General features: G+C 43.3%; 1 protein-coding gene across 2 annotated transcripts in view; it reads right to left on the bottom strand.

The window, feature by feature from the left end:
• WWC2 (WW and C2 domain containing 2) overlaps window positions 1-21217 on the bottom strand; it is a 182619-nt gene extending 161402 nt beyond the window's left edge. For both annotated transcript variants that reach the window (XM_074951219.1, XM_074951218.1), the window contains exon 1: window positions 21011-21217. In XM_074951219.1, the coding sequence (XP_074807320.1) occupies window positions 21011-21141 (131 nt within the window). In that variant the 5' untranslated portion in view covers window positions 21142-21217. The remainder of the gene's footprint in view (window positions 1-21010) is intronic.
• Window positions 21218-24056: the final 2839 nt, after the last annotated feature.

Genomic DNA, 24056 nt, shown 5'->3' with positions numbered 1-24056 from the left:
GTTTAGGAACTATGCCCATGGTCACCTCAATGGGGTTTCCCTGAACCTCTATCTCCACTGGGATGGTGGGGTAATGGCTCACGGCCCCATGCACGCACATCACTGCTATGCGTTTGGCTTGTAGCAGCTGACTACTTTTTACCAGCTTACCCGAAATGAGGGTGATAGCACTCCCAGAGTCCACAAGCACTGTAGTCTCTGCTCCATTTATCCTCACTGGCCTGGTGTAATTATGCAGGGCTAATGCGACCCCCGCGAGGTGGATAAGGGAGCATGGGACCTCCCAATCCCCCAAGTTACATTGCATAGGCTCCTCGGTGCTGGGACACTGTGCTGCTATGTGTCCCCACTCCCCACATGCATAACATCTATAATTGTTTTTAATCACTCCCCTACCCGGGGGTCAGGGGGTTTAGTCCCAGGGTTCCCCCCACTCAAGCCAATCCCTTCCTTCTGGGGTCCCTGCTGGTTTTCGGCCCCCACCTTCTTCCACCTAGGACTCCCCGGGGGTTTGGCTGCCCAACCTTCCAGGGTTGGGGTCGGGTGCTTGCTTTGAAAGGGGCCTTCCTTGGGTAGTCAGGTCAGTTCCCTGACTGTCATCCGTCTTTCTACCAGCGTGATCATCTCGTCATACGTGGATGGATTGTTCTGGCCTACCCATTTGCGGAGATCTGGCGGCAGTCCCCGCATGTAATGGTCTATGACCAGGGTCTCCAAAATCTCCTCTGGCCTGCACACCTCGGGCTGTAACCACTTCCGCGCGAGGTGTATGAGGTCGAATAGCTGGGACCTCGGGGGTTTGTTCTCCTGGTATTTCCACTCATGGAACCTCTGGGCCCTTACCACTGCCGTTACCCCTGATCGTGCTAGGATCTCTGCCTTCAGACGGATATAGTCAGTAGCATCCGTGGCAGGCAAGTCAAAGTAGGCCTTCTGGGCCTCTCCACACAAAAAAGGGGTGAGAATGCTGGCCCACTGCTCCTGGGGTCACGCCTCACGCTGAGCATTCCTTTCGAATGAGGGGAGATCTGCCTCTACAGCATCTCCTGACACCATCTTTGGCAGACAACCAGTGGCCCTCAGGGTTCGCATCCCGTTGGACCCCCAGGCCTGGGTGGTGAGGATCTTCAGGTGGTCCACCACCTCTCTCAAGAGGGCATGATCTTGAGTCGCCTGGCTCATCAATAATTGATTGGTTTACCGCTGTAGCCGCATAGACTCCTGTTGTGCCATTGTCTGAACCCGGGTGGCCTCCTGCTGGGCTGCCGTGGCTTGTACCAGAGCTCTTACCACCTCCTCCATTGTGGTACAAAGCAAACAAACAAACCAAACCAAAAAAAAAATCCAAAACCCCAGTGCACATTTTTTTTTAAAACCTCTTTCTTCTGCCACGCTGTGAACGAAGTCCCATTCTTGACACCAGTTGTGACAAAGCTCTGCCCTTGCCTCCGTGGGTCCCGCGTTTCCTGGCGGATTGCGCTAGCCTCAGAGGCTCACTGTGACCCTCCACGTAACCCTTCTCTCTCTAGAGACAAGGGTCACAGTCTACTGAGCCATTTTCATCATAAGCCAGAGAGGGAGGTGAGGAGAAGTTATCCTTCCTTGCACAGTCTCTGTTGTCTCCCAGTCTCAGTGATTAATCGGGGGCAAAGGTGGGGGCGGGAGCCTGGGTCCACCTTCTACTCCGGGCTCCAGCCCAAGGACCCTAATAGTATCAGCTATGGTAGCTGACCTTTTAGAAACATAACATGTACAATTCCCTGGGCTACTTCCTCCACAGCAGCCCTCATTTCCTCAAGCTCCACTTCACCCTACCTCAGGGTACCTCCTTCCTTGTGCCTGATATGGTATGTACTACTCAGCCTCTCCAACAGCGCAACTTCCTCCCACAGCTCCTGACATGCGCACCCATCTGACTGACTGGGAGGCTTTTAACTAGCTTCAGCCAGCCCCTGATTGGCTTCAGGTGTCCCAATCAACCTAGCCTTCTCCCTGCCTTCTGGAAAGTTCTTAATTGGCCCTAGGTGTCTTAATTGACCTGGAGCAGCTGCCATTTCACTTATCCTGGTACCAGGGATTTGTTTAGCCTGGAGCTAATCTATCTCCCACTACTTTTCCATAGCCATCTGGCCTTGCCCCATCACAATACCAAAAAGATCCCCTACTAACCCAAAACACAGAACTGCTGATGGGGGGTGGAGAGGAGGGAAGAGTCACAGATTAAAGAAAAATAGTGAAGGCAATGGAAATTTAATTGTTATGAATATACACGTACAGTAATTTCCAACTAATCTAGCCGCAAGAAATAATTCATTTCATTCATCTACTTCAGTTGCCATTCTTAGCTGCTCTTCTTGACTGATTCTACTGATTTCTTGCAAAGACAGTTCAAAATGCAGCAGAATATGTATTTTTCTCCTTCTCTGCTAGGCACTATATCTCATATCACTATTTACTATATTGGATTTAAATGATTACTTATTTTGAGAGGTTTAAATAATTTCTACATATCAAGTTCTCCATTCTGTGCTTCCACTATGTTCATCTGATTTTATTTGCATTTTCATCCCTCTCAGGACTCATCCAACTCTAGACATCACAATCCCCTTTCAGACCCAGCGAAATTGTCCCAAATATAAAGCAATCTTTCATTTAATTCCAACTGGTTGAATGGAGTACCAATTCCAGTGTGGTCAAGTATTAATTTAATTTTCTTTACAAGCTAGTCTTATGCTATTTTCTCCCCATTCATTAATTGTGCATTTTATTGTTCCCTTGTTTCTTTGAGTGCCTTCATACTTGAAGGACATGTTATTATAAATAATCAAATTACTAACTGTACAGTGCCTAGCACAAAGGGGTCCTGACCATGGCTGGGATCCATATATGTTATCGCAATACAAAACCACCACCACATAGTATACCAAACCTAATAAGCAAAGTACACAGGAATAGCATCTTTTATTTATATTGTAAAGAACTTCCCTTTTGAGTCCCAACTATAGCATCATCATAATCAGAATGAATATAATCATTTTCAATCTCTACATAGCAAGGACGGCAGAGTGAATTTTACATGCCTCTCAAAGAGAATGCTGCTCTACGAGGATTCGATGAAACCTAGGTTTGCAAGAACTTTCACTGTCTCCTGTACATAGAACAGGAGACTCACTGAGAAACAGCACTAACTTGCCGCATTCATATTTGCGGTTACCAGAGCACCAGCTAAATGTCTTTTCCCCAGAAACAGGTTACCAATAGAGGTATCCAAGTAAGTTATCTTCATCATAGACTGGAACACAAGTTTCTTTGGTATTCTTTCATCGCCAATATTTCTTCTCTGGAATTAATCAGCAAGCTTATCCGTGACATTTGGTCTACGGCTTCTATGAGCGTCAATGTTGAAAAGACGGATCACCTAGAAATGTGGTCTCACCAGGAAATCCTCATCATAGGTTTAATAAATATTTAATACTGTAGTAACGTTACAGGAGCACCAAGAAGCACCAACCAAGGTTGGGGCCTTCGTATGCATGGTGCTGTACAAACACATAGCAAGAGACAGTCCCTGCCCCAAAACACTTAAAATCTATGACTATGAGCCTGACAAAGGGTGAGAGAATGTGTGTGTGCAGGCATGTGTGCAGGGGGGATATAATCCTTATATTACAGATGAGTAAATGATTTGTACAAGGTCACAAAAGAAGTTCATAGTAAAATTAGGAACTGAACCCAAAACTGAGTCCCAATCCAACACCTGCCCACAAGACTATCCTTCCCCTCATCATTCTGCAGATTGCTGCCTGCTGAAAACAATACCGGAGAAATTCTTTTCCCTCTGTCATGGCGTTGATATGTCACTTGCATGCCACAGAGCCCTGGCAGCTGGAACCACCACTGACAGACAAGCTGCCTATCATGCTTCTTTCACAGATTAACTCTTGAACAGACTGAAGAATGTGGATTACAGTTTACCAGGCTCTCCTGTGCCATAACAAAGCTATCTCCAACCACCTACTAGAAGTAAGCGATGTTCTCTCTCATGTGCACACACGTGCGAGCTCCCCCTATGGCTGGACACTCTCCAGGCTGTTGTGTTTGGGACTCAGCTCAATGGACCCTGTGTGCTCTTTAAGCCTCGAATCTGAGCAGGCTCCAGGCACTGTCCCTGGCTAGGATCTCTAGACACATTCCAAGGGCGTAGAGCCTGTCTAGCACCTACTTTTGAGAGCTGGGACCCTGAAGTCCAATTGCTCAGCCCCTGATACTAGTGCTGGCCCCTTAGACTTTCCTTTCTGCAGCTTACAATATACCTCCTCCCACCACTCTGAATTTACTGTTTAACTCTTCAGGGGCATAAGACAATGAAAGCGAACAGACACTTTGCACAGGACTGTAAACACCATTACCCTTTACTTAGCATGAAAGATACACAGATAGATCTAGACAAAATAAACACAGGTGTAGGCATTTTCCCTGCCATTCTGGAGAGTTTTTTGGGCTTGGGAATAGTTCTCTGGAGCATCTATGATCCTTCTCCTGCAGCTCAAGGCACCTCCCTCAGCCAACTAACCTTCTCTTACTTTAGCTGGTTCCCTGGTTTAACCAAACTCCCTGCTATGAAAATATGCCTCTCTCCTGCCCAAAGCTTCCTGACTCTTGCTCTGTGAATTTCTCCCCCTACCAACACCTGGACTCTGCTACTGAGGATTTTCCACTCCCCCTCAGTGCATATTAATTGAACGGACAAGCTTCTCCCATCTTTAGTCAATCCATTGACCCAGGGTGTTTCCATCTGAACAGTTGACTATTTAAAGTTTAATGATCAACTATTGTCCCTAGTCTGGCAGACATAAGCAAATGGTGGCTGCCATGTCCACATAAAGACATTCCATGATATAGCAACTTCATAATGTCAACCAGAATTCATACACTGTATACAGACAGACTCCTTAAGTCATCAGTGATCATAACCCATGTGTTTCTCCACCAGATTTTTTTGACCCAAAATATGTAGAGTTCCATTTTGAGAGTCAGCTAGTTCACAAAAATACCACCTCATTTCCCATTTGCAACTTAGCTTGGGCACAGTGGCAAAATATCTTACATATTTGTACTTACCTGCCCCACCCATCACGCCCCTGTAAAGCAGGGTTATCATCCCCACTTTACAGATGGGAACTAGAACACAAATATTCAATGACTTGCCTACAGTCATATAGGAAGTCTGTGGCAAAGCAGATGTTCCCCAAGTCATAACCACTGGGACAACCTTCCTTTCCCTATAGTGAAGATTTTAAAATGGCTAGCCAGCTTCCAATTAAACAAGAGCTTGTTTTGTAGAGAAGTTGGTTTTAATAGAGCATCATCATAAGCTACATGTCTGATTAAAAGAAGTCAAACATTGCATTTTGCAGTTGAAACTTTCACTATGTTCACAGCATGAACTTTGAGAGCCAAACTGATACTCTTTTTGGCGCTCTCTCATTTAAAGAGTTTTCCCAGAAAGGCATCCAATATGCCTTTAGTGTGTCACCAGCATAAGTACTACTTTTAATTTTGTTTAAATGCTGCTCTGTTACATGACCTTTCTACTTCTTGGTCACCAAGTGCTATGTATGACTTCCCTATCAGCTCTGAAGACTAAGATTCTTCAAGCAGCGGCCATGTCTTCTATGTGTTGTGAAATACCAAACACATTGCCAGTGCTCAAAATGATCCAGTGAGAGCAGTCCAGCAACAGGTGGAGACACTGGGCCCACATAACTGCTTGCAGATTTTAAAACTGGAAAGCTACAGTGAACATGCTGCTCCCTCACAGCTATCATAGCTCACCAGTGGTGCTGGAACGCTTTTTATAGTGAGGGTGCTGAGAGCCAGCAAAAACTATCCCCAAACTTTTCGTGCTGCCCCCCTCCCCACCACCACCACCAAAGCTGAGGCAGAGCTGGCAGTTGGAACCCCACATGTACCCCTGGGCGTGGGGGCAGCAGGCGCAGCTCGGGGCAGGACTGGGAGCTGGGACCCCACGTGCGCAGTCAGCACCCCGCATAAAACCTGGGGGTGCTTCAGCACCCCCCTGCATCCCTACTTCCCGCGCCTGTGTAGGTCACCATTATTTGAAGTTGTTTAATTCATACAGAAGAGAAGCGTCTTTTGGGATTCCTCTCCCAAAGCCCATTTCTTCACATTAGAAGTTAGCTAGTGATCAGCTGCCATCATTTTACACAAGGCACATTGTATATGAAGTCCCTCTGGCGATTCCCTCTTCCATGGCCTCTTTTAGGCTGCATTTTCTTCTGTATACCTCTGTACAATTTCCGGGGATTGTGGCCAGACTGAAATGCTACCTACATGGTACACTCTGTTAACCTGTTCAATAGTGATCTGAAACCTTTCCAATGCTCAATTTCAACATGTTATGGCAGATATAATATTCCCCCAAAATTTACACCTTACAAAATTTAGTTGGCTGAAGCAAGGTAACTGACTCATTGAAAGAGATTTCCAAACAAAATTTCTCTTTTGCTCTCATCCTGCCTAAAAGCAGTTTTAAATGGACACTTCCCAAATGGATCACTCACTGTTTATTTTTTTAATCAGTCAATTTAATTAACCTGCAACCAAAATAAAGTTAAAGAGAAAATGTTTTTTCAGCCTCAAGCTCTGAAAGTCCTAACAGGATTTCACTTGGCCCATAAACTGCTAAATGAACAATTCCAAATTTCACAATTAAGTCTCTTATGCCTACTGTATTTTTTTCCATTCAGGGTCTTAGCTTGTGTTATCAGAAAGCCTTCCAATGAGAAAAACAGATGGTTAACATCTATCATATGCTGTTTACCTTATTCCCCTCCCTATGGTAAAATTGTGTTTTCTTAATTTATTAAGATGGTAGACTGTGTTATTTGGGAAGTCAAGGTTGAAGAAGAGCTTTGCATTTGTATATAAGAGTGGTGAGATTTGAGGTTGACACTTGATCACACAAGAGCTAACTGACTTTTTGCAGACTGACCCAAGTCTGCCAATAGAGCCATATTCCTGAAAGATATGCCACACAGACGTACTTTCACCTTTATTATAATATCTTCAAGAGAAGTCAGCAAAAAACAAACAACTTTTTAACATTAATAACTCCTGAATATACTAATGATGATTCTCTCTAATTAAAAACATTTTCTGTTCAATAGCTGTCCTTATTGCACAATGGATATTGTTTCTGGATATTTGACATTTCATCTATCATCGAAACACCCAGCACAGATACTAATTGACCATTATTTCAACAGTACATTCTATGCAAGTACCTGTCTAACACTGTTTGCATTTGGTGTTATTTAAAACCAGAGATTAGCTTTACACCACCTTAGTCTGTCAGTACACAAGTGGCATATCATCATAAATTAAATTTCACACATCTTAGACGCTATTGACTCTATTCAACTTCATTTCAGGTCTGTGGCACACTAAGGATGCCCAGGTGCATAAAAACCTTCAGACAATCACCAAGCAGACTTTCTGAATATATTCTATCACTTCTTGAAAGAAAGACAGAAAGAGACAGACAGAAAAAAAAAAAATCCACTCCAGCTCAGCAATCCCCTCCCCACTTCGGTTTCAACACACATCTATGGATACGACAGAAATACCATGCCACACTACTAAAATGAACTGCTGTTATCTATGGTACTGCAAACTCATTCAGACAGAAAGCCTATTCCCAGGTGGACTGAATTGTTTAAGGCAGTGCTTCTCAAGCTATCTGATGTGGGGGACCGGCAATTTTTTTTTCCCAATGTGCATGCAGACCGACAGCCGATGGCTCGCGGACCAGCACCGGTCCGCGGACCGACACTTTGAGTAGCACTGGTTTAAGGCATTAGTAATAGGATCTGGAACACTCTCTCTAGATCACAGGTTCAAATCCACCTTTCCAACCAAAAGTCATTATCCAAAACTGTTTGGAGACCACCATGAAACAAGCAGATAGTTTACCCACTTCCTAACTGACAAGCATCCAAGCCTCAAAACACACCATTACAATTACATTATTGTTGGCAGTCTCAGCAGATAACCTAAGGCCTGATCTACAGCTAAAACTTAGGTCAACCTAGCTACGTGACTCAGGGGTGTAAAAACTGCATCTCTCAAGAGTATGACTTTAAGACAACCTAAGCCCCAGAACAGACACCACTAGGTCAACCTAGCTACCTACTGCCTCAGAGGGGGTGGATTTACTACAGAAATAGAAAAAACCCTTCCATTGCTGTAGCAAGTATTTACACTACAGTGGCATAGATGCAGCTGTACTGCTGTAGTACCTGTAGCGTAGGCAGAGGTGGATTAAGATTTATTGGGGCCCTGGGCACAAAGAACATTTGGGCCCCTGCACATTCCACCCCAGCCACGGAGCTCCACCCTCTGCTCCTCCCCTTTCCCCAAAGCCCCACAGTCACTGTGGTTCACGCCCCCCCGGGAGACAAAGAGGAATGTTCGGGGGTGGGGGTGAAGAGAGGGGGAGAGCACCACCCAGTCCTGCTCCACCGCCAGCTCCACTCTGGCCCCAACCAAGCCCTGCCTCCTGAGCGCAGCCCCCAGTCCCAATGCGACCTCCAGCACCTGCTCCTGGCTCTGGCCCCCACTCCCAAGGGGTGGGGAAGAACCTGGTAAGGGGGGGGGGCACACAAAAAAAAGTTTGAGGACCCCTGGCCTAGGATAACCCTATGTCCCATTTTGGCCCTGGATGTCCCAACATTTTGGCAAAACTGGGCATTTGTCCCATTTGCTCTTGCCAACTGATCACCTGGGGGTGAGGATGGGGGAGGAGGAGCTTGGGCCAGCCCTGCACAGAGGAGGAGGGGGCTTAGGCAAGTGGCTCAGGCCAGCTCCATGAAGAAAGGGGAGGGAGAGGGGGCTCGGGCCAGCTCCGGGCACGGAGAATATGCTCATTCTACCCCAGGCTCTGTCTTCTGGCCTGGCCAGGGGATGGGGCCTCAAAGGGAAGAAGAGGAGCAGCGCTGGGGGGGAGCGGGGAGAGAGAGGGGGAGCAGGGGGCAAGGGCCAGAGTGCCGGCGCTCCTGCAGAGCCCTCAAAGCGGCCGGTGCCCCTGCAATAATCCACTACTGTGTGAAGACATATCCTAAGGACTGAGTTAGTACATATAGAAGATAAACCCTTCAGGACAGGATCGAAGTACATTGTTAGGGCAGCGTATAGGAATGCTGCATTGCTATTATCTTTATACCTATTATGGATGTAAACTCCAATGGCAAAGAACTTCTACAAAAATTAACATCCACCATTAAAATGGAGGTTCAATTTTAGTCATTTTTAAAGTCTGGTATCCAAAAATCTCAAATATTAAAATAAGATTGTTTTAAAGATAATCTTGTAACAAATAGATTTCTTCCTGAAAGTCAAGATGACAGGCAAGTGGCATTCTCTCAGTTGTTCAGAAGCCCATTTTCTCAATATGTCTGGGCAGCCCTCCCATTTAGAGGGCCACATGAGGAACATGACCACCGCTCAACATTAGGGACATCCAATGAGTATGTTCACCAAAAGTTTCTGGTAGGCTTACTAGGGAAAGAGGAGCACTCCTAAAATGAACAGCTTCAGCTCATTGCTTAAATCGCTGAGGTAGAACAGAACAGAAAAGAGAGGGGAAAAAAGATTGTTGAACAATGGCACATGATTCCACTTCCTCTATGGAAGATCAGATTTTTTTTTTTTTAATTTTTTTTTATTTTGCCCAGCCAGATACAGGCTCCTGGGTGCAGGTCACACATCTCTGTGACAGCTAATCTAATTCTAGCACCAACTTCTGTTGTTTAAAATTCCTACATTGCTTCAGAGGACACTTTCCAGAATTAATTAATCAAAACAGAAATTGGGCAGAGTGAAAGTAAAAAGAAAAAAAATTTACACTCTGTTCTCCAACCCAGGAAAATTCTTCATGCTAAATCTTTGTGTCTGGAAAATGAAATCTTCAATAGTTTGGATGTACAGTATTTCCAATGAAGAGGTCAGGCAGGTTCTGAGCAGAAATTTGCAGACTTCCCTGGCCTGGAAGTTCCTGGATCTTTTTATATGGATTACAGCACCTAGCAAGCAAAGGAGAACAATGTATAGCAACTAACAACATATGTAAGGAAACAAATCCAACAAAAAGTAATCCATATCACTCCAAATGCTCTGTTTTGCTACACATAATCCAATTCCTATACTTTGGTAAGCATAACATGATCACCTAGTGAACCTCAAACTTTTGTTCACTAGCAGTATCAAGCTATGAGAGCAAAAGAGAAAGTACAATTGGGTAGTCTCTAAGGTGCCACAAGTACTCCTTTTCTTTTTACAAAAGGAGAGGTTTAGGTATGATAAACAGAGAACAAGCTATATAGGAAAAAAACACCTGAGGTTGAACAACTTAGAACAAGTCATCTGTTTACTATCTGAGCTGCTATGTATCGTCTCTCACTTACCACAATAGTAAATCACGTCTGACTAAAAGGACTCAACGCTTGGCTGCTCTGCTGCATCCCATAATTTCTCTAATCATTTGAATACTATGTGAGGAATGTTCTGTAAACATGTCAGATGATTATTTCCACAACATTCCACCATTCACTAGGACAACTGTAAATGTATAAACAGTTCATTTTATACTTTGCAATGCTCGCAATACAGAGGTTAAAAAGGTCTCCACTTCATGCCAGATTGTTACCTAATTCACATAGCCTTGTGTGCAGCAGTCATTTGCTTCAGTTACAGTGGTGTAAAATGTATTCAGGAAGCGCTTTCCATCCCAATGGATCTAAGCTCACTTCACAAGCCATATAAACATCACTGTTGGAGGCAGTCACATTGGGACAAGAAGAAAAGGAGGACTTGTGGCATCTTAGAGACTAACCAATTTGAGCATAAGCATCCGATGAAGTGAGCTGTAGCTCACGAAAGCTTATGCTCAAATAAATTGGTTAGTCTCTAAGGTGCCACAAGTCCTCCTTTTCTTTTTGCGAATACAGACTAACACGGCTGTTACTCTGAAACCTGTCATTGGGGCAAGAGGAAGTCATTTGATACACTTAACAACAACATAAGGAGAGGGAGGATCGGGGGGGGGGGGGGGCGCACTTCTGTTCAAGGACACCAGGGCAAGCCCTTATACTTACAGAGTACCTTAGTAGTTAAATTTATTAACCTTAATTTGGAATGTTGCTGATTTTGTACTCTATGTATTTTATGACTTTCAAACCAACCTTTGTACAAATTTAAGCACTATACCCAGATGTACTGACACTCTTTCTTAACCTGTGTAGGAGACAATTTTAACATTAGCTTTAATAAAAAAGTTTACATCTAATGTTCATGCAGAACAACCAGGAAGGACCTCAGTTTTTGGATTCTCATCTGAGTTCCGCATTCAAACTCAGTAAATTTAACTCATTCATTTACTTTAGAAAGCTGAAATCTGAGTCAAACCTCTGAAGATCTGAACACGTCTAATCTTTCACCATCAAGCCACTCTCTCGTTAGAGAAAATAATTTTTTTTATACAAAAGTGTCTAATCTGCATAAACAATTAAAAATACAATACAAGTTAGGCCTGATCCTGCAAACATTAAAGCATGTGCATAATTTACTCACATAAGTAGTCTCATTGACTTCTATGGAAGAACTTGTGTGAGTTAAGTTACATACATGATCAAGTTTCAGAGTAGCAGCCGTGTTAGTCTGTATTCGCAAAAAGAAAAGGAGTACTTGTGACGCCTTAGAGACCAACAAATTTATTTGAGCATAAGTTTTCGTGCATCCGATGAAGTGAGCTGTAGCTCACGAAAGCTTATGCTCAAATAAATTTGTTAGTCTCTAAAGTGCCACAAGTACTCCTTTTCTTTTTGCGTATACATGATCAAGTGGTCTATATGAATGGTCGCAGGAAAATAAGGCCCAGATCCTACAAACTATACCCAAAGGTGCTTTACAGGATTAATGGAAATACAATAGAGGAGGTACAACCAGAATGGAGTTGAAGAGGACTGATTTTTGGAGTTGTCAGACGTGTTGGATGAGAAACAAAACTGGTCTTGAAAAACATTGACTGCACTATGTCCACAGGCAAGTCTAGGCACCCTGGGGTTGTTTGGTTTTTGTCATCTCAGAACCTAAAACTGTATTGAGAATCACACAGGCATAGGCAAAAGCCTGTGCTCTCGACACAGGCTCAAAGCCTAAACATTTCTTTTAAAAATGTCTAAATATAAAAAAAAAAATACAGTAACATAGTAATTATGCATCCACATCCACTCATTATGTCCTGAAAAATTACTTCTATAATCCAAAGATTCCTCAATACTCATGAGTCAGTGCATTTTTGTCATATCTTTAAAAAAAGTGTTTTAAATCAAGCTACCGGATCTTGTACTAAGTAAGAATGTGTATAAACAAAGAAGTGCCTAGCGTAGAGCACATAATACAATCTGTGGTAGCAAGTGAAATGTTTTAAAAATTAGATCAAAACGCAATTGATAACACACATTTAACAAAAAGGAATGACACATGACTTATGGATTTCTCCTTTAACAACTTTGGGTAACAGCAAACTGTGAACTAAACGGCATGTTTGTTTTCAAGAAGGAAGTTTCATACCTCATGCACCTCAAATAAAAATTCAGTACACTCCCTCTGCGAGGCTGTGTTCTGTTGTTACCAATGGTTATAAAACTAGTTTATTAGTTATAAAACCCTTTATTCAAAATCTGTAAGTTCATTAGAGGTACCACTCCCTCCATCACAGAAAGTTACATTTCATCCAGTCCCAACTATTTCACACTCCCTGCTTAGTAAAACATTTTTCACAAATGAACTTCTTCCTATTGAACCTGTGTAATATGAAAACCAAACTCAATATCCCCTGAGTTGAGCCCTACATAATTTGGGCCATGATCATGCAGTCTAATTGGCACAGGCAGACCCCTGCTAGCCTTGTGGAGGCATACTGCATGTGCATAGAGGCCCACCTGCACAAACCACATTGCCAAGGCCTTACTCTCTTGCTATGATATCAGTATTTGTTTGAAAACCCTGTTTATGAAAATCAGACTCACATCTCTTATTGATGTCAACTTTAAACAGACATTATACACAGCTATTAATAATTGTAATTTATACTTTTGAATTGGGCTCTCGATTAATCACACTGTTAAACAATAGAATACTAATTGAAATGTATTAAATATTTTTGATGATTTTCTACATTTTCATATATATCATATTCTGTGTTGTAATTGAAATCAAAGTGCACATTATGTTTGCTTACAAATATTTGCACTGCAAAAATGAAACAGAAGAAATAGTATTTTTCAATTCACCTCATACAAGTACTGTAGTACAATCCCAGTCATGAAAGTGCAACTTACAAATATAGATTTTTTTTTTGTTACATAACTGCACTCAAAAACAAAACAATGTAAAGCTTCAGAGCCTACAAGTTCACTCAGTCCTACTTCTTGTTCAGCCAACCGCTAAGACAAACAAGTTAGTTTACATTTAAGGGAAATAATGCTGCCCTCTTCTTATTTACAATATCATCAGAAAGCGAGAACAGGCATTTGCATGGCACTTCTGTGGCTGGCATTGCAAAATATTTACGTGCCAGATATGCTAAACATTCATATGCCCCTTCATGCTTCAGCCACCATTCCAGAGGATATGCTTCCATGCTGAGGACTGTTAAAAAAATAAATGTGATAATTAAATTTCTGACTGAACTTCTTGGGGGAGAATTGTACATCCCCTCTCTGTTTTATCCGCATTCTGCCATATATTTCATGTTATAGCAGTCTCAGATGATGACCCAGCACACATTGTTCATTTTAAGCACACTTTCAGTGCAGATTTCACAAAATGCAAAAAAGGTACCAATGTGAGATTTCTAAAGATAGCTACAGCACTGGACCCAAGGTTTAAGAATCTGAAATGCCTTCCAAAATCTGAGAGGGATGAGGTGTGGAGCATGCTTTCAGAAGTCTTAAAAGAGCAATACTCTGATGTGGAAACTACAGAACCCGAACCACCAAAAAAAGAAAAATCAGCCTTCTGCTGGTGGCATCTGACTCAGATAATGTAAATGAACATGCGTCGGTCCACACTGCTTTGGCATGTTATCGAGCGATTGGCTGAACAAGAAGTAGGACTGAGTGGACTTGCAGGCTCTGAAGCTTTATGTTGTTTTATTTTTGAATGCAGTTTTTTGTACATAATTCTACATTTGTAAGTGCAACTTTAATGAATAAAAGTACTGTAATGCAATGTCTTTATTAGGTGAATTGAAAAATGTATTTTTTTTTACAGTGCAAATACTTGTAATCAAAAATAAATATAAAGTGAGCACTGTACACTTGGTATTCTGTGTTGTAACTGAAATCAACATATTTGAAAACGTAGAAAAAACATTCAAAAATACTAAAATGAATGGTATTCTATTACTTTTTGACATAACTTGCTCAAAGTCACATAGGAAGTCAGTGGTAGGGCCAGGGATAGAACCCTGACAATCCTCTGCCCTAGCCACTAGAATATATTTACCTTGCATACGTACGTGGACTTACTCCAGCATCTTTTGATTAGTAAACTTTAGCTGTTTTGATCAGAGAAAAGTTGAGTTCTATCATCCCTAAAGATATAAGGGTAACACTCCTAGGCAAGAGTCACCATAGCATTTCAATTATAGTTAAAAAAAGTCAATATTTTATTTTAAAAGTGTGTATACCACACATATGGAACAAGTCTGAATTTTGTTAAAAAACACAAACGCTGCTGTTCTGCCATACTTGCTGATGCTATCATAGTACCGTACACCACATGATATTAGAATTCTGCCTTGCATTCCATTTCATAATCCTACAGAAGGCAGGATATGCAGCTGAAGGTCTGGTGCCAGGAGTTCAGGGACCTTTAGCATTTTATTGTGGGTTCAATTCCTGCACCAGGCATGTTTATTTTAAAGAAAAACCCTGCAATCAGACAGAGAAAGGAATTCCCAGACTACCACTGAAACCAGAGTGAGAAACCAGGGAGTTTCACAAGGAGCACACTACACTGGTCATGAGCAGGAGAGGCTATGCAAGAACAGATGGAACCTAGTTATTTCGGGTAAGAGTAAAGGAAGATGGAGTGCTAGCATGTAAACCAAAGCAAGTCAGGAACTACACTAACAGGCATAGATGCCAAATGATCTGTCTTAGTGGAATTGTTTATAGAAAAGTTGTACAACTTGGTGTGTCAGATGATCTGCTGCATACTCCTCCTCTTCACTACCAGAACAGAAAAGGTAATTTGTACCTTACTATACAGAGGATTTATTTAATAGAGTTACTCTAGTGACTCCATGGTTAAGGTCATGTTGATCTGTACTTAACACAGTATTAAAATCCCTATATTTCATAGTTTAATGACTCAATTAGTCTCCAAATGTTACACCACAACTCTTCAAAAAACAACTGAACTTTCCACCTTTTTTTTAGTCAAAGTTAAAACTTACACTTCTTAAAAAAATTTCAGGCCTTTGCAGCTAAAAAAAAAAAGTCACTACCACAACCCCCAAGTTTCACATGCAAATACATTTTCATAGCACCTCAGACACTGAACTGTTCACATGTGAACAAAAAGTCATTTTATTTATCTGTGACAACATTGTTTAGTTCTGTGAAGAGCAGATCCACTAGTTACTTCTGTCCTCTGATGCTGCCCACTATCCAACTAGCTCTCTTGCCTGGGGTCCATACTTGGATCTTCCCCAAAAACCCTTGCCTGCACTGTACCCCAGCTTCCTCTATGCCCCTGCCTCCCCTTCCACTTCTAATCATGCCTCCTTCCCAGCCTTTCTGTAACATATGTCTGAGCAGCAAGCTCCACTCCTCAAGCAGCTGCAGCTTCAAGTCTCCCCATCTCCTGTCCCTTCTATGCCCCCTGCTATTCATAGGATAGCAACCAGGAATCTCCAGAGGGATGGAGAAGAAACAAAAAGATTGGGGCAGGGATCGTCTTTTTGTTCTGTGTTTGTAGCGCACCTGACACAGTGGGATCCTGGTCTACAATAAGGGCCTCTAGGTAATACAAGAAATAATAAAGCTCCTTGTCCCTTCCATAAGGAGAGGGACTAGAGCTTTTAATGTCCACAGTGTCTCCTAGCCAGAACAGCACCATTGGAGGATGTGGGGATCCCCAGTAAAAATCCCAGTACCCTCTCCATCCTAGAAGCTGGAAGTAGCAAGGCGAACTGGACTTCTTCTCCACTTCAGAGGTTCACAAGATAACTATATTTCACACCTACCTCTAACTAGCAGGTTTAGTCCTCTAGCTACTAGCTGTCTGGTAAATTTTTCAAACCCTTGTTTTGGTTATTCAGACAGGGTATTTCTAGGGCAGTCTCTAAAGGCAAAGACCACAACACGATAAATCTATCACTGCTTTGATAAAGTAATCTGTAAATTCTCTAGAGATACATTTCACCAGCTCTACAAGAGGCAAAGAAGAGAAGGAAGGGGGAGTTCAGTCCCATGCTAATTCATTCCCTGAAACTCTGCTGAGGTTGTTGATAAGTGTGTCTATAGGGCCAACTGTGACAGCAGATTTTATGATACGGAACTCATTTTACGCAAAATGACCAGAAGGATATCTATTATAGGTGACTGGCAGTCATTACAAGGGTATACAAAATTTATCTGACACTTAACTGCCCAGAAGCCAACACAAAACACAAGGAGACCCATTGCCCTGGTGAGAAATCCAGCACCATCCAATTTCCGGAAACTGGAGGGAGCCGAGATTCCTATCTAGCTGCTGTTTCTAAACCCTGATTGCAGCGCCACCATTCATGCTAGCCTCCAATGAGGTGTCTAATAAATGTGAAGCCCTTCCAACATCTGTTGGCTGCTGCAGAAGAGAAGCATATTTTCACTGTTTCCTTCTCTTCAACTCTAGGCTATTCTACTCTGCCCTTGCCTCAGTCTCTTAACTAATACAAAGGGACTAGGAGGGAAATGTGTGTTCTTCTATCCCTCTCCCACCTCTTACTTTGGTCTTCCTCTCCAGTCAACAGCTGGTCTCTGCAGCTTTTCATATCTTTCCAAGCTGAGGCAGAGTGAAACTGACATGACAGACAGACATGACAGAGTGAAACAGTTTATTTCACTGTTGCCTAATTGGTTCCAAATAGCAGCAGTGGAACTGACAAAACTTTTCAGTTTTCAGTCTGCTGTAGCTTAGAAAAACAGCAAAAGTATAGGCAAGGGAGTCAAGTCTGTAGATTTAAACACTAAAAATATCTCCAGCCTCTTTGCATTCTTGTTTGAATTCAACTCAGTTTCTCTTCTCTGTACAGTCCATACCTTAGAGTTCCTGCTTTTTAAGCCACCAGTCTCCTTTAGACAAGTCAACACAGCTCCTGAAGTGTTTGGAGGGGGTCGCTGCCAAGCAATGCAAAGCACTCCAAACCCCTTAGCAGCTGAGTGTGTTACAGTACCTCTACAGCACTTCCAGCATGCATGGACTTAGAGAGTACAAAAAACAGGGGCCAAATCATTCTCACCGACAAATATGAGCACCATTAAAATCAACAGGATTACTCACACAGGCAAGGTGAGCAAAACTGAGCCGCAGTCCATGAATTGACTCCAGGTCTTCTTCTTAGAATTGTAGAGTACAATCACTATATCAGCAGGCCTGATCCATATACTCAGCAACATGGCTTTAAATTGGAAACTTTTGGGGGGGCAGGGATCTTGTCCTAGGAGTGTCTAATGTGCTTAGCACAAATTTGGTACTATAAGTTTCATATATTCCTATGCAAGCAAGCTTCACCAAAGCTTTGAAGGATCATCAACATTTTCAATTGCCAGGTCAGTTTCCACACAAAAAGAAGCTTCATACATCTACTCTTTTCTCTGTTAATAAAGAGGTTCCCAAACTGTGATCCAGGGAGCATTAGCTGATGGTCCAGAGAGCCGCCTAGCCACAAGATGCTGGATCCCCCACTATTCTCATCTGCTGAATCAAGTTCAAAGAAGCTAAAAATCTATTAAATTTTTTCCAAATATTGCTTTCACCTTTAAGCAATTGCTGTGGTTTCCATGGAGCTGTTATAGAATTGCAAATGGGAAGGAAGCTGCCCACAAGACAGTATCTTATTAAGATTTAGTCAAAGTTATGAAATTATTTGAGAATCCCTGTATTAGTGTATTCCAAAAGTACATTATGCAACTGTTATGATTTACATCAGGGAACTGAATAAAATAAAAGTTGAAAATAACTAGCTGAATAGATACAAGTATGTTGTCAAGTCAGTCTCAGACTCTCCAGTACACCATCACCACAGTACCTCAGCACTTCATCTTGACAGTTTTAGATACATTCCAAGATCATTCAGAACCCAGACATTGCTGTATTGACAAAAACCTGAAGGCTCACTTTCTAGTTCTTCTGACAGCTATCTAATCTGTCCTGTATGGGATATCAACGTGCATTTTTCTAATATACTTATATTTTCAACATAATGTAGCCCACAGTTAACTAATCACAGGCATTTCAAAAAAGTTATTTCTACTATTCCAAATCTAGTCAGCAATCTGAATATTGATTGCATGTGTAGATACTAAAATTTTATCGTGCATGGACAATCAGCCTCTTTTCCATGCAAGTAATTCAGTTTCAGCTGAGCCATAACCACTATTTTATGGATTATCTCAAGTGCCTCGTGCAACATACCTCTTTCTGTTTGTTTTGTAACAGTAAGAAACAAGATTGACAAGAGTTAATGGAGTTACTCCAAACACTGTCTCCTACACTGTTTAACAAGGACTTCACTCCATTAGTCCTCATTAAAGAAAATACATCTAGCCCAGAGCTTGATTGTGTTTTAAATCCTCTCTCTCTCGCCTCAAAAAAAAAAAAAAAAATCAAGAAATTAATTTATACTAATCCCTGCATGATGAGAGAAATACAAAGTGTAATTCTCCTAGTTCATATTTAAAAAAAAAAAAAAAAAAAAAAAACCTCTGTAGTAATTGGAGTAAAGACTCAAATGTACTAGGAGACCATCACATACATACAGGATAAATATGGCTGAACATTTTAAGGGCAATAGAATCCACAATAAGTGTCAAATGTTTCTTTTGTTTTAAAGTGTTAATTTGTTCAGAAGGCAAGATAGATAAGCGCAATCATAATTTTACTTTCTATTTGCTTTACACTATTTTCTTGTCATCTGTTTTGTAAACACAAATCTAGAACAAAACTGAATTGAAAACACTAATTTCAAGGAACGTTGAAAAACTCTCCATTTTAACTATCAGAAGTCAAAAATATTTACCAAAACATCTGCAGAAGCTAAATATTTAAATAGCTCCAACAAATATCACTGTCCTGTGAACACCACCATGTTACTGACATTTATAATATATTTAAGATGTTTCAAAGCGCAAAGGAAGTCAAACAACAGGGCTACCAGTGTTAGAACGCTTAATTCCAATATCATGTATATCAGGAAAGTAGGCCTGACTGTGTATGATGCTTGTCAAAACTTTCACTATGCATTTAACAAGCAGCAAGGCTCTGACACTAGCTAGCTTCATCACAACTGCCTTTTCTAACTTCTGCACGGAAATATAAACCGAGACCTTCATGTATAATTCATTATGGTTTGTGCCATAAATTTATAATGCCATTTATAAGTTTTTGATCATTGGATTACAATAGGCTTAACAAGAATGCTACAGCTTGCACTATGCACAAAGTAAAGAATAATCTATATTTCTGAACTTTTTAGGCCACAAATTAAAACAGATCTCAGGTTTAAAAAGTGTTTTATAAAGTAAAAGCCTCTTCAAAACTGAAAGATTTACATAAGATAGTTGGTGCCTTAGAAGGGTCAGAGTTGGTTTTACTTCCCCCACCCCCAAGTTTTGTCTTTTGTGGCTCTTGTTTAAATACATAGGACTGAAAAATGCAGGGAACATCCCAGTCTCTAGGTGGGGGACTGAAAGGATTTAGCCTGGCTGAGGCCTACTTAATAGATGAGGCCTGTAGAGCTCTTGCAGGCTTAGCTTCTTCACAAGAAGAAATAAAAACTACATTTTGGGCTATGAATATCAGGCATGTTCATGGAGCTTGGGGCAAAGAGACAGGCAGTTTCCTGATATAAGGTTTCACAGTAAAGGAGAGTTAAATGCCACAGCCCTGCACTTTCACAAACTGAGGGATTCAGACCCAAGTACACCATACTCAGGAGTCAGCGGGACGCCTAGCATTTGCTTCTCTGGGTTGTCTCTGGAAAGCCTGTTATAGAAGTTGGTACAGGACAGGCAAGTAAATCCTAACTACTTTCTATCTTTAAATCTCCTTCTTTCCTGGGATCTATGGGTCCCCAATATCAGACTACATTAAGGAAAGATTTCATAAGACTACAACTCTATAAACACACACAGGCTGCATAGATTAACCATAAAGAGCATGAAAGCTAGTTTTTAATAAGATTAAGGGTGGGGATCACAAAAAAATAAATCACAAAATAGATATTGTTTAAAAAAAGAGGTTAAACCAAATCAATGAGACACAATAAATACTGAACTGCCAACAGAATCAGGCTGATTCCCTTGATAAACAGGCACACGCCCTCCACCCCACCCCCTTTCCAGCGTTTGTTTGTGGGGGGGTTGCCTCAGTTTCCAAGGCGCTCTCCCTTCCCCACTCCTCTTCAGTCCGCTTCCCATCTGAGCGAGAGCAAGACTCCCCCCAGTCCCAGCACATCCCCACCCTCATCCCCTGCCAGGGGGCTGCCCCCCTCTTTGTCTCTCCCATTATATAACGGGAAGGGACCCTCCTGCCTCCCCCCCGGAGGGGCTCCGGCTGCCGCTTCTCAGCCGGGTTCACACTGCGGCTGCCGGGTCTCCCCCACGCCTGCCCTTGCCCCCATCCCCTGCCGTCCTCCCCTCCCTCCGTCCGCGCCCACCTGTCCCGGGGGTCGATCCAGCTGGTCTGCTTGGTGTTGTGGTCAATGTAGAAGACTTTGCCGTCGTAATCCCTCGCCTCCTCCCAGCCATCGGGTAAGGGGAGCTGCCCATTCCCCGCTTTCCTAGGCATGGTCGGGCGCCGGGGGTAGCTGCTCCATAGGGCCAGGAAGAAAGAAGGGAAGCGGGAAAAGCCCCCAGTAGAGCTGGGGGACTGGGGGGGGGAGGGGGGTCCGGAGCCGGGCCTGGGGCCGGGGGGGGGGAGTAGAGAGTCTCGTGCAATCGCTCAGGAAACCCTCCTCGGGTTCAATCCACCATGTCTAGGCTGCTGCTGCCGCCGCCTGCTCCAGCAGCACCAGGGCAGGGTCCCGGGCTGAGCCCCGCCGCTGTCTGGGTTCGGAACGGGGGAGCCCGGCTCAGCCCCGGGCAGCAGTCGCCGCCGCCGCTCATTAGCATGAGATTAACATCCATCTCATCTGCATGCACATTCCTCGCCGCCGCCGCCGCATTCCTCAGCCTTAACCCTGCCGCTGCCGCCGCCGCTGCCCACAGCAAGCAAGCAAGCAAGCAAGCAAGCGGGCGGGCGAGCGAGCGGGAGGCGACCCAGGCCTGACAGACCCCGCCGAGAGGGGGAAGGGGCGACCGGCGCGGCGGGGCCCGCAGCAGCAGGCGAGAAGAAGGAGGGGGCTGCAGAAAAGGGGAAGGAGAGCGGGAGGCCGGAGCTGGAAGGGCTTCCCTGCCCCGGCGCTGCTTCCCAACTGAGCAGCACACGGGGAAGCGTGGAAGGGTCACTGCGCGCCCCCCCCGAGAGCCGGCACTTAGCCCTGACCCCCAGCCCTCCTTTGTGCGCCCCTAAACTAAGTGGGCCCGCGCTCAGCTGCGTCGCGGGTGGAAGCGGCCAGCGGAGAATCCTCCCTCACCCCCGGCTGGTGGAAGGACTCTGCCCTCCCCGCGCTCTCGGCGCTGGCCCCGGGGTCGGAGGGGGCGTGCCTAGCATGCACCGTACGGTGCTGCCGCTAGTCTTTGCTCCTCTGGGCCCGCCGCAGGCCACGGCCTCCGTCCTTAGTGACCCACAACCCGCTGTTGCCAACCTCAAATGGTCAGAAAGTCATGCCGCAGGCCCCCCGAAATCCTGAGATATGACTCTTAAAACAGATCGTTTTTATTTTATTTTTAAATATTGGGTTCCCTTTATTTGGCTGCAGGTTTCTGAACCTTGAGGTTGCACTCAGCTTTTGTTTTCGAGCTTTCCTCCACAGCCATAACGGCCAGGAACTTTCATTTAAACACACCAGTAAGTTGAGATGCTCTCCGAGTGAATCGTCTCCAGTAGCTGGGGATGCAAATAAATTCTCAGATATCCCAAAACTGGGCAACATTGCAACCCCGATATCTCTTAATCATCAAGCCTGTACTCTGAATAAGGCCAGGGGCTGTGTGGAAGAAACCGCATGTGACGATGCAGAGACAACCTGAATCCAGGAGTTTTCTGACTTTTGAGCGTTTAGCTTTGCAACCTAAACATTTTAAGGTGGTTGGTGCGGGACTGTATGAAGTTATAAACACAGTATGAGACATTCACTGCTAAAATCAATATCACCAATTTCTTCTATTTTATAACAAATGTGTGGTAAAGTTGCTGAACCAATACGCCCCCTCCTGGCTGCCTGGGGCACTGCTGCAACTATTGTCTCAGTTTCCCCCACTTTTTGCCCTGCTCTGGCACTTGGAACATCTTATCCAGATTTCAGAGTAACAGCCGTGTTAGTCTGTATTCGCAAAAAGAAAAGGAGTACTTGTGGCACCTTAGAGACTAACCAATTTATTTGAGCATAAGCTTTCGTGAGCTACAGCTCACTTCATCGGATGCATACTGTGGAAAGTGTAGAAGATCTTTTTATACACACAAAGCATGAAAAAATACCTCCCCCCACCCCACTCTCCTGCTGGTAATAGCTTATCTAAAGTGATCACTCTCCTTACAATGTGTATGATAATCAAGTTGGGCCATTTCCAGCACAAATCCAGGTTTTCTCACACACACCCCCCCACACACACACACACAAACCCACTCTCCTGCTGGTAATAGCTTATCTAAAGTGACCACTCTCCTTACAATGTGTATGATAATCAAGGTGGGCCATTTCCAGCACAAATCCAGGGTTTAACAACAACGTCTGGGGGGGGGGGTAGGAAAAAACAAGGGGAAATAGGTTACCTTGCATAATGACTTAGCCACTCCCAGTCTCTATTCAATCCTAAATTAATTGTATCCAATTTGCAAATGAATTCCAATTCAACAGTCTCTCGCTGGAGTCTGGATTTGAAGTTTTTCTGTTGTAATATCGCAACTTTCATGTCTGTAATCGCGTGACCAGAGAGATTGAAGTGTTCTCCGTCTGGTTTAGGAATGTTATAATTCTTGACATCTGATTTGTGTCCATTTATTCTTTTACGTAGAGACTGTCCAGTTTGACCAATGTACATGGCAGAGGGGCATTGCTGGCACATGATGGCATATATCACATTGGTGGATGTGCAGGTGAACGAGCCTCCGATAGTGTGGCTGATGTTATTAGGCCCTGTGATGGTGTCCCCTGAATAGATATGTGGGCACAGTTGGCAACGGGCTTTGTCTTATCCAGAGGCTCTCAATCTTTCCAGGCTACTGCACCCCTTTCAGGAGTCTGATTTGTCTCACGTACCCCCAAGTTTCACCTCCCTTAAAAACCACTTGCTTACAAAATCAGACATCAAAATACAAAAGTGTCACGGCACACTATTACTGAAATATTACTTACATTCTAATTTTTAGCATAGAATTATAAAATAAATCAATTGGAATATAAATATTGTACTTACATTTCAGTGTATAGTATATAGAGTATATAGAAATTCAATGTTGATAAATTCAAAGTAATGCACATTGGAAAACAATCCCAACTATACATATAAAATGATGGGGTCTAAATTAGCTGTTACCACTCAAGAAAGAGACCTAGGAGTCAGTCATTGTGGGTAGTTCTCTGAAAACATTCACTCATGTGC

Source organism: Natator depressus, chromosome 4 (assembly GCF_965152275.1).
Source record: "Natator depressus isolate rNatDep1 chromosome 4, rNatDep2.hap1, whole genome shotgun sequence".
Taxonomy (NCBI): Eukaryota; Metazoa; Chordata; order Testudines; family Cheloniidae; genus Natator; species Natator depressus.
Note: the sequence above shows the minus strand (reverse complement) of the source record. Positions and strands in the feature narration are given on the sequence as shown.